The 10,377-nt window shown below is 51.6% G+C and overlaps 1 protein-coding gene across 1 annotated transcript; it reads left to right on the top strand.

The window, feature by feature from the left end:
- Positions 1 to 519: 519 nt before the first annotated feature.
- On the top strand, positions 520 to 7,318 carry LOC136996050 (olfactory receptor 14A16-like). The gene is made up of 2 exons (XM_067317046.1): positions 520 to 1,447; positions 7,251 to 7,318. The coding sequence occupies exons 1-2, from the start codon at positions 520 to 522 to the stop codon at positions 7,316 to 7,318; spliced, it is 996 nt and encodes a 331-aa protein (XP_067173147.1).
- Positions 7,319 to 10,377: the final 3,059 nt, after the last annotated feature.

Here is a 10,377-nt window from a genome sequence, read left to right as displayed (position 1 = left end):
TGCACCAAGCGACAGGGAATCCATTTTTCTCAGGATTCACAGTAGAAATGCTGAGAATTGCTGCCTTTGAGGATCACTCCCCAGGGGTGACAGGGGCATCTCAAAGAAAATAAACACTGTTAAAAAATCCCATGAACTCAGTTCCTCAACCCTCATTCTTTAGAAGTGGTGGTGCAGATGCTGAAAAACCCTTCCACATGCCCAGTGGATTTCAGCTGAGAGGAACTGTGACTGTCCGAGCTAGTCACCCCCATTCCCATGTATCCCACCACTGTACAGCTGGACTGACTCCTCTGGAGCTCATAGGCAGAAGTCCCTGCTCCTCATAACGCACTCTGCCAGTGCAAAGTGGAGCTCAAGCAAGGGAGCTGTGCACAGATCCTCTCCGCAAAGAGAGAGACAGTGTGGGGGGTTGCATGAGAACTGGAACATTTGGGGGATTTTTTACTTGAAAAGACTCTCCTAACCTCTCAATGTCTTTTCTTCTTTGGACAGTCCCCCATGCCCAGAGATAGCAGAATGTCCAACAGCAGCTCCCTCAACGAGTTCCTCCTCCTGGCATTTGCAGACACACGGGAGCTGCAGCTCTTGCACTTCTCGCTCTTCCTGGGCATCTACCTGGCTGCCCTCCTGGGCAATGGCCTCATCATCACAGCCGTAGCCTGCGACCACCGCCTCCACACCCCCATGTACTTCTTCCTCCTCAACCTCTCCATCCTTGACCTTGGCTCCATCTCCACCACTGTCCCCAAATCCATGGCCAATTCTCTGTGGAACACCAGGGCCATTTCCTACTTGGGATGTGCTGCCCAGCTCTTCCTGGTTATCTTTTTATTTACAGGAGAGTTTTCTCTTCTCACAGTCATGGCTTATGACCGCTTTGTTGCCATCTGTAGACCACTGCACTATGGGACCATCATGGGTGGCAGAGCTTGTGTCAAAATGGCAGCAGCTGCTTGGGCCAGTTGTTTTCTCAATGCGCTGCTGCACATTGGAAACATATTTTCCGTACCACTCTGCCGACGAAATGTCGTGGACCAGTTCTTCTGTGAACTTCCCCAGATCCTCAGGCTCTCCTGCTCGGACTCCTACCTTAGAGAAGTTGGGCTTATTGTGTTTAGTGTCTGTTTATTCTTTGGGTGTTTCATTTTCATTGTGCTGTCCTACGTGCAGATCTTCTCTGCTGTGCTGAGGATCCCCTCTGAGCAGGGACGACACAAAGCCTTTTCCATGTGCCTCCCTCACCTGGCCGTGGTCTCCCTGTGTGTCAGCACTGTCCTGTTTGCCCACCTGAAGCCCCCCTCCCTCTCCTCCCCAGCTCTGGATCTGGTGGTGGCTGTTCTGTATGCGGTGGTGCCTCCAACAGTGAACCCCCTCATCTACAGCATGAGGAACAAGGAGCTCAAAGATGCCCTGAGGAAAGTGATCTCATGGGCATTTTTCAGCAGTGGTAACATTGCCTTTGCTCTCCACAATTGAATCCCAGTGTATCCCAACCAGCCCTGACCTGTGTTTGTTCACTTTATTTTTACTATTATTATTATTACTATTATTATTATTATTATTTGTTATCATGTTGCTACACAAATGCTTGGATTCATTCCACTTTTAGTGAGACTGCTCTGTCTCACCTGGTACCCACATAAAATTGTGTCCAACGCTGCATCAGAGCTGACTCCACACAGTATCTCTGTAATAAAGTAAGTTCTACCCAGTGCAGTGCCTGAAGGCTGGGCTTTTCTTCCCAAGCTGGTGTCAAGAAGAGGCCTAAGGAATTGCATGTCAAAAGGGCCTGCTGGGCAGGGTTGTCCATGGATTTAGAAGCAAAAATCCACTAATCATATAATGATCTCTTAGAGACCAAGGGCTGGATTTAGGACTTGCCCATTGCTGTCCAGTAACAGTGGAGATGACGAATTGTCAATGGTGATGTACACACCCAGAGCCTTTCCACATGTTAAAGCACAGTGTCAGATGCCCGTCCTTCTGGAGGAGAATCTGGAGGTGCCAGGAGAGCTCCGGGAATCTCCCGGGACAGTGTGTGCCTGGGGTGGGCACTGAGTGGAGCCTCACAAAGGGAGAGGTCCTCCAAGGTGGAGTCACCTAAGGGTAAGGTGCTAAACCCAGGGATTTGTGGGCAAAGAAGGAGTCTGTCATCCCAGCAGAGGCAGTGGGGACCCATCTGTCATGGGGAAGGGAGACTGGAGAGCAATTCATGTCATTAGTGTGATACCAGGGGCAAGATGTAGAGGCGCACCTGGACTCAACTAGTACCCTTGGAAATGCTCCATAGTCCCTCCAAGCAGCTGCCACATCCACAGTCCCTGGAGGGATTAGAGGCCGTGATCCCCATTTGGTCGGGTCTGCTTCCCACCCTGACCAGCATGGCCAGTGCAGAGTGACCCTGTGACCCTGTGGCCCCACAGCCCGCACACTCTGCAGAGCAGCACTATCAGCTCAGGGCCCTGCGGCAGAAGAGGGGAGGGGGAGTGGGAATGGCCAATGAGATCAGAGGAGGGATTGGGAGAGATGAGAAGGAAGTGGAACTGGGCTTGAAATTGCTGACCTTTAATGCAAGACAATGTTCCGAGTGTGGGCACACTGAAGTGAGCTCCCAGTGCAGAGCCAGAAGTCCTTGCTCTGCTGTCCCTCCACATGGCCTGGGAAGTGCCTGAAGAAGGATTAACGCTCCCCACCCTCCCAGCTCCTTGTGCCATCATTCCTCCTGACGGGTGGCACCAAAAAGAAGGCTGGGAGCCCTCATGGGAGCTTGCATTGAAGGAAGCAGCACCCAGGAGCCATATCAGTTGGCTGCTGTCCCTCAGGCCCTGTCCCCAGCACATTTCCTTCAGACAAAATGTATGTCTTCAGACACCCTGTGTGCTGGTCCATACCCCAAATGTCACCCCCAGACAAGGCTCCATGTCCAGCTGGAGGACTGGGCATCCAGCTGTGAGCCCAGGGATGACGAGCCCTCTGCTGGGTCCTCTGCAGGGCTGCCAGGGAGCATGCAGAGGAGGTCCTGGGGTCATCTACTGGGCCTGTGGACCATCCTCCTCCCATGGGGGGACCCCTCATACAGGGTCTGTCAGAACAAACATCCAACCCAGCTTGTTGCATGAACAGAGAGGAGAAACTACCCCAGGAAACTCCTCCCAGACCCAGCCCCTCGTACCAGCCGTTTCCAGCACTGGCCATTCCCCATGGTTCTGGTGAGGGGTGATCTTGGAATGTGACCAGCTCTATCTGCCTGCTAGGCTCAGGACCTGGGTGGGGGGAATGTCCAGCCCTGCCTGGGCTCTCTGCGGGCTCAGACCTCAGCAGACCCCAGAGCATGGCCTTCTGTTAACACCAGAGGGACAGGAGCAGGGCTGGGCAGGGGCTGTGGACTGGTGGGAGGCTGCTGAACAGCAGGCCCTTCAGGGGATGGGGCACTGAGGTCTGTCATGGGATCCATTCTGGGGACAGATTTCCCCACCCTAGAACACACTCTGTCCTGTGCAGTGCCTGTACAGTGGGGCAGTGGGGCTACGTGCAGGGCAGCAGGGCTGGGCTGGTGCAGGGATGGGGTGCAGATGGGAATCATGACATTCCAGGAAGCTCTCAACGGTCATGGAGGGGACTCACTGCTGCTAGCAGGGTCGGAGGTCTCTCAGGGGCTGCAGCCACTGGCACTGCCTGCTAGGACTTCCAGATCCAGGACAGGTGGTTAGTGCCCAGCATGACAGCTCATGGTGTCAACTCTCCTGTGTCACCATTATCTCTCAGGAGCACCTCCGGGTGCGTCACTCCCTGTTCAGGTGTAGAGAGGAGCTGCTGGAGGTCTATTCTCAACCCCCTGCTGACCCCAGCTCTGCCCTTGTGTCAGCCCACAGGCTCTGCCCTGGGCCGTGTTCTGTCTCCATACGCTCTCCTCTGAGACCACATAGGGACCTGCAGCACATAGCTCTACTTGCAGCTGGCCACCACAGCCTGCCTGTGTGTTCCCAGGAGATCTCAGTATGGCTGTACATGGAGGTGAGGCTGTGATTGTCCTCGGTCAAAGTAGATGGGATGGTCTGACTGGGGGCCAAGGGGAGGAAAGTGCAAGAGACAACAAGGAGAAGATGCAGTAAGGGAAATTTCAAATGAATTTAAGGAAAAAATAAAGAAACAGCCATGGTAGCTGAGCAGCACTGGGGCAGGGGCCAGGAGATCTTTAAAAACTCTCCTGGAGAAGGCACTTACTAACCTGATCTGACTGTAAAGTTAGCCCTGCCCAGAGCTGATCATGCTCCTGGGGATCTCCAGCAGTCCCTCCCAACCTAAATCCTCTAGGAGGAAGGGGCTGGAAAGTAGAGTCTTGGGAAGGGGACACTGTTGTGGAGTTGAGGCCTTGCTGGCATTTGCACTCCCTGGTCAAGCCTGACCTCACAGTTACGCAATGAGTGAGTTCATCCTCCAAAGGAGTCTCTGCTCCATGGGCAACAGGAGTCAAACCAGTGCTGGGAGACTGCAGAAAAGTTCTCAGGAACACGCCAGGCATTCAGCCCCTTCGACTGCTGAGGTGTCCCCACACTGGTGCTTTGCATCCTGGGTCTGAAGGGCTGAGAAATCTTTAGAGCCAGAGCAGATAGGTGTCCCATCTCCTGGGTTCATGGGTTACAGGGCATCAGCAGGGCTGTACTGGCTGCAGGGAGGGAATCAGTGCCTGAGACATGAGCAGATCCCCCTCTGCCCTCCCCTCTCTCTTCACACCCCGGAACAGAGATCATGTTTCCCGTGCTGACCCTCCCTGCCGGGCTGTATTCCCAGCCAGAGGGGACACAGGCTTCACCCTGGGGAAATGCAGGAGAGCCAAGTCTCATCTAGAGGAGCAGGGTCCCACCACCCCTGCTGAGTGGCCAGGGCTGCAGGCTTCAGACACCACTCAGTTCCCCGCACACCTCCTGCCTGGTCCTGGAGGCCCCAACAAGGCATCAAGAAGGCAGGCATGCCTGCGGGTCTGGTGCCACTGTGGTGGTAAGCCAAAGCTCAACTGGAGCTGGAGGTGGAGCTAGCAAGAGATGAGGAGGGCAACCAGAAGGGCTTCTGTAAGTACATGGGCAGCACAAGGCAGGCAGAGAAGGAATATGTGGTCTCCCTGCACAGTGGGGCAGGGGATGTAGTGACAAAGACGGGGGAAAGGCTGAGGAGCTCATTGCCTCTTTCACCTTGTCTTTTACTGGTATTGTCTACTGCCAGGTCTCCCTGGCCCACAAGTCCTTTGGCAGCATCTGTGTTAGCAAAGCCTCACCCATGGTAGAGGAAGATGCATCTGGGGAGGACTTTTGCCCAGCGGGCACACACAAGTCCATGGGACCATACAGGAGGCACCCCAGGGTGCAGGGAGAGGTGGCTGGAGTCATTGCAATGCTGCTGTTGATCATCTTTTAAAGGTCAAGGTAATCAGGGAGGTTCCTGATGACTGGGAAAAGGCAGATATTGCACCCATTTTCCAGAAGGGCAAGAGGGAGGAGATGGGCAACGACAGGCTGCTCCTCTTCATCTCAGTCCCTGGGAAGGTGATGGAGCAAATCCTCCTGGAAACCATCTCCAAGCATATGAAGGACAAAGCCTGGAAGAGGCAACATGAGTTGACCAAAGGGAAATGGAAACCATGCCTGACCAATCTGATTGCCATCCGTCATCAGATGAATGGCTTTGTGCACAAAGGGAAAGCAGGGGATTTTGTGAACCTTCCCTTTAGCAAGGCCTTTCACACAGTCCCTCATATTCTCCTTAGAGGCAAATTGTTGAGACCTGCCCTGGATCAATGGACCATAAGGCAGGTGGAAGATTGGATGGACCATCAGGCTGAAACACTGTGATCAGTGGTACAAGTTCCAAGTGGCAGCTGGTTACTAGCAGCATCCCTCAGTGATCAACACGTGCGGCAGGACTGTTTAACATCTTTATGTATTGCCTGCACAGTGGATGGAGCGCACTCTCAGCACCCTTGTGGCCAATGCATAACTGGGGGAAGCCCCTGGGCAACCTCATCTAGTTCCCTCTGCATTGACCAGGGTGGTTGGGGCTAGATGACATCCAGAGGTCTCCCCCACCCCAAGTGCTGTCATTCAGAGAACCGTTCCCTGGAGAGCTCTGTAAAGAGAGAAGAGGCCGAGGAAGCAGAAAGGAGAGAGAGGCAGAAGAAGAGATCTGAAACATGTCCATTTCAATAAAGTAGTTCCTCAGAACAAAGTTTCTCCATGCAGAGGATTGCCAGGAAATGTATTTTGATGAATAATGTATCTCTGTCTATATATGTTTACGCTCGCATAGACAGACTAATTCCTGTAGTGGATGAACATGGTGCTGCCAATGAATAAGAAAGAAATAAATATTTGTCAATGGTAAAAACTGTGTGAAGTTTTGGAAATGAGGATTTTTTTTTTGTCAATTATTGCATTGAAGATATTTTAGAGAGTCCTTTGAAACACTGCCTTAAAACGGGTATGTTGAGATTTGTGCAAATTTGTTCACCCAAAAATAGATGAAGCTGGTCACCCTGTTTTCCTCACCATCTGAGAGAGCCTGACACCTCAGAGTGCAACATGCTCTGTGCAAAGAGTGAGGGGTAGCACGGACAGCCCTGGGCAGGGGGTGGTCTTCTGAGCCCTGGGTTCTGTGCGAGACACAACAATATCCTGTTTAGTGGTGTAGGCCTGATTATAACAGAAAAGTTTAGAAAATGACATTAAAACTGAAACAAGAAAGAAATTAAGACAAAGACTGAAAGCAAAGAAATGCTTTGTCATACTTTGCAGCTTTTCATTTTTTTGTTATCATTATCTCACTTGATTTTTTCTGTTTTAGTAGACTAGTGTTCTGGGGCAATTCTGCGTTATGTTTTTGTGTGAAAAGGAAAGTGGTTTTCAGAACTGGGGTGGGATGCAGTCACAGGGTCATGTGTGGCTGGTGCCATTGCAGGTGCCCTGGTCCCCTCTGCCCAGCCTCCCTCTGAAGCTCTGAGGGGCTCTGATCTCCTGCAGGTCCCCTGTGAGAGCTGCCAGGCCCAGGCAGGTGCCTCATGGACACTGGGGCCTCTCCAAGTGCTGTTTACGATTAGACACTTGAGTTCTGCCTGGAAAGGTGAAGAACTGTTTTCAACGTTAAAAAAAAATGTGAGGACAGTTTCATCAGCTGAAAGGACTGATTAATGTTGATAAAATGTCACTGTTTTCCCACAATGATGTAATGGAAATTTTGAGGAAGGGCATGAATCTCAGGAGAAAAAATGTTGATCTGCCCCTTAACATGTGTTACCAGTGCTCTGTCTGTTATGCTGTGGATGTAATCTCAATAGTCTCTCACATATTTCGACACGTCCTGATTAAATTGATCATTTCTAGAGTCAACTCTGTGTCACAGTATCTGGACATATGCACTTTCCCTTGTTTCCCTGTTTGTCTCCTCCCCTTACTCTTTATCATTCAGAGACCTCTCAACTCTCCAGTTGCTGCTTTAAGCTTCAGGAGGTCTAAAACTTGCCTCATAATTCAGCAGTTTGTGTCTTCAATCAACTCCTTCACTGTGCGTCTATCCAGCCTTTCCTATCTATTTCAAGGAAGGTTCTTCCTTGTAGACTGTGCATCTCACTGGAGGCAACTTGGACTTGACATACAGTTGAGGAGTGTCTTTTATTTCTTACGACACTGGATCAAGTTTATTTGTGTTTGATCGCAATTAAGACAAATCCTTGTGTGCCTGTTTGCAGCTAGTTGTCTAAGGAAAGCAGGTGGGAATTGGTGCACATGAACTGTAACATTCGGCTACAGCCTTGAGTGGAAAAAGGTTAGATTTGAACAAGAGTGATCTAAGTCCCCAGTGGCTGATGGGGGAAGTGGCAGGGCTGGGGAGGAGGGGAGGAATATTTTCCATGGCTGTCTGACCTCCAGGATGGTGCTTTTCCTACCTGTCCCGACTTCATTAGGAGACACTCTGGATCAATATCAGTTGGAGAAGGTGGATATCACTCTAGGTTGTAAGCTGAAAGATAAGGAAACCTTTAAAAGCAGAAATCCTTTTTTTTTTTTTTTCAGATGCTCATTGAAATCTTCCTCTTGTAAATACACTCCTGAAACCTCTCCAATTAGCCACAGCACAAGAATTGAAGAGCTGAAGAAAATTATGGGGAGAGGCATGGCTCCTTAGGGGCTTTTTGCATCTTAATGACCCCTCGGGTGTATTTGGTGCTGAGTCCATGAACCTCAGATGCTGAGAGGAGACTGAAGCAACCTCTCAAGAAGTTTACGTCAGAAGCAAATCCCCAAGTTTCTTGGAGCGTTAATGGGTCCCACTGAGGGCCGTTGTGAACAAAGTCTCCCCAGGGGCTGATTAGAGCAGAAAGTTGTAGGCCCTGATTGCAGGTAGGCAAAAGCAATGTGAGGGTGGCTGTGATGCCAAGACAACCTTGCTGTGTGTTATCAAGCAGAATGGCCAAGACCCACAGCCAGCCCCTGCGTGGGGAGATCCTGTCCTCGCACTTTACTCAGGTATCTTCCTGGGGGCAGTGTCAGGGTGGGTGGGAGCACAGTGCCTAGTGCAGGACAACGATACAGCACCTCCTGGGCTCCGTGGAGGTGAGGAGGCAGCAAGGCCACAGTGCTGTAAGGAAACGTCATCTTTTCATAGGCCTCTGTGGCAGAGACACTAGCCATAGCAAATGGGACAAAGACCTCAGTTCTTTCGGAGGGTTTCAGCCTTGCTATTGCCCTCTGTCATCTCCACCACAGACTGTCCTACGCTGACCCAAAGCTGCACCTGTTTCCCTGCAGCCTGTAGAAAACCAACGTGCTTCCCCACCTTGCTCTCACTGAAGGATCTCCCCACCTTTACTGATGTCCCGCTGTCCTTGCTGGCTGTTCCTTGAAACAAAAGGCAAGAGGCTGATCACGGAGTCCCTCTGGGTGTCCTGCTGCACCACAGCACTACCCTATGAGTGACATTCTTGTTACGTGAAGTGCAGTCTGAACCTCTCAAGATGCTCTTTGTGGCTCTTTCCCCTTCTCATGCTGCTTCCTGCTACCAAGAAAAGCTCCATCATCTCTGAAACCACCCTGTCACAGGCAGTCACAGGCATCTTCTGTATTTGCCTTAGCCTCCGCTTCAGCAGGCTAAAGAAGCCCAAACTTAGTTAGAAGCCCTCCATACAGGCCATGTGCTTCAGTCCCCCAACGCCATCTGGGCAGACCTCCTCTGGACCCTCTCCAGTTGCTCCCCATTTCTCCAGCACTGGGCAGCCCACACTGGGACACACTGTTCCAGACATGTGGCCAAAGCAGTGCTGAGTGGAGGGGGATAAGAACTGCCCTTGCCTGGGTGGCCATGCTCTTCCTAATGCAGTCCTGTATGCAGCTGGCCTCATTTGTGGTGAGCATGCACCACTGGCTCATACGGCACCCCTCGTAGCGTCCAGGGCCTTCTCCTTGGGGTCACTCCTCTTCCGGTCAGGTCTCTGCCTGTCCTGATGCACGTGTTGTTCTGCCCTGCTGAGGAGCCTTTCAAAGAGGACAGGATGAGGGGTAGACCCCTGCATACCCCACCTTTCCCTGGCTTCCTGGTCAAGCATGACCCATTCATGAAAACCCTCTGAGCTTGATCATCCAACCAACTTTCTGCCCATCTGGATGTCTACTGGACATCCACTACTCTCTTCTCCTCCACAAGTGCAGGCCTTTTATTCACAGAAGGCAATCAGTCAGGTGGGTCAGAAATGATTTACCTAACCATATCGTTGTCCTGCACTAGGCATTGCGCTCCTCTGTAATGGTGAAAGGAGGTTCCCACTGAGAGAGTAAACCCTGCCATGCCCAAGGCCAGGGAGAAAAAGAGATGAGTTGCGTCAAAATGGCAGGAGAGGGGATTGCTGCCTAAGCTGATTTTTAGCACCATGGAGCCTGTGAAAGAAGTGAATCCATCTCCAGGCAGGACAATGTGCCAGTGAAGAAGTCCCTGTGCCTGGGCAGCCTGTGATCCAGCCACCCTGAGGTCATCATTAGCCTAGTCCCTGTTCATGTCATGTGGTGGGGTGAGAAGAGGTTCGGGAGGAGGAGAGCTAGAAGGGTTTGAGAGTGCAGGGACTAGAGCAGAGACGTTGGTGTGATGTGCCTCCCATTTATGCAGTACACATGGATGTAGATGGGATGGACTTTCCCTAAAGGCAGTTTGTCATTTGTCATTTCAGATGGCCAAGGAAATTCCCCACCTGGCCCCCACCTGATGCTCTAGAAGGATGCAGGTCTCTCAGTGGCTACATCAGAGCAAGCAGACACTGGCACATGCCTGGGACCACCTCTGTCCCTTCAGCTGTCACCAGGTTTTTGTGTGCGAGCAACTGACTCTCATACTCCATCT

This window comes from Apteryx mantelli, unplaced genomic scaffold (assembly GCF_036417845.1).
Source record: "Apteryx mantelli isolate bAptMan1 unplaced genomic scaffold, bAptMan1.hap1 HAP1_SCAFFOLD_20, whole genome shotgun sequence".
Classification (NCBI taxonomy): domain Eukaryota; kingdom Metazoa; phylum Chordata; class Aves; order Apterygiformes; family Apterygidae; genus Apteryx; species Apteryx mantelli.
The sequence above is the reverse complement of the archived record's forward strand: the minus strand, read 5'-3'. Positions and strand labels throughout refer to the sequence as shown.

Excerpts from the sequence above, each read along its gene's own strand:
- LOC136996050 (XM_067317046.1), top strand. The coding sequence starts at position 520 with ATGTCCAACAGCAGCTCCCTCAACGAGTTCCTCCTCCTGGCATTTGCA. Across the intron at positions 1,448-7,250 it reads CTCATGGGCATTTTTCAGCA|GAGAAAAAATGTTGATCTGC; the intron begins GTGGTAACATTG and ends CATGAATCTCAG.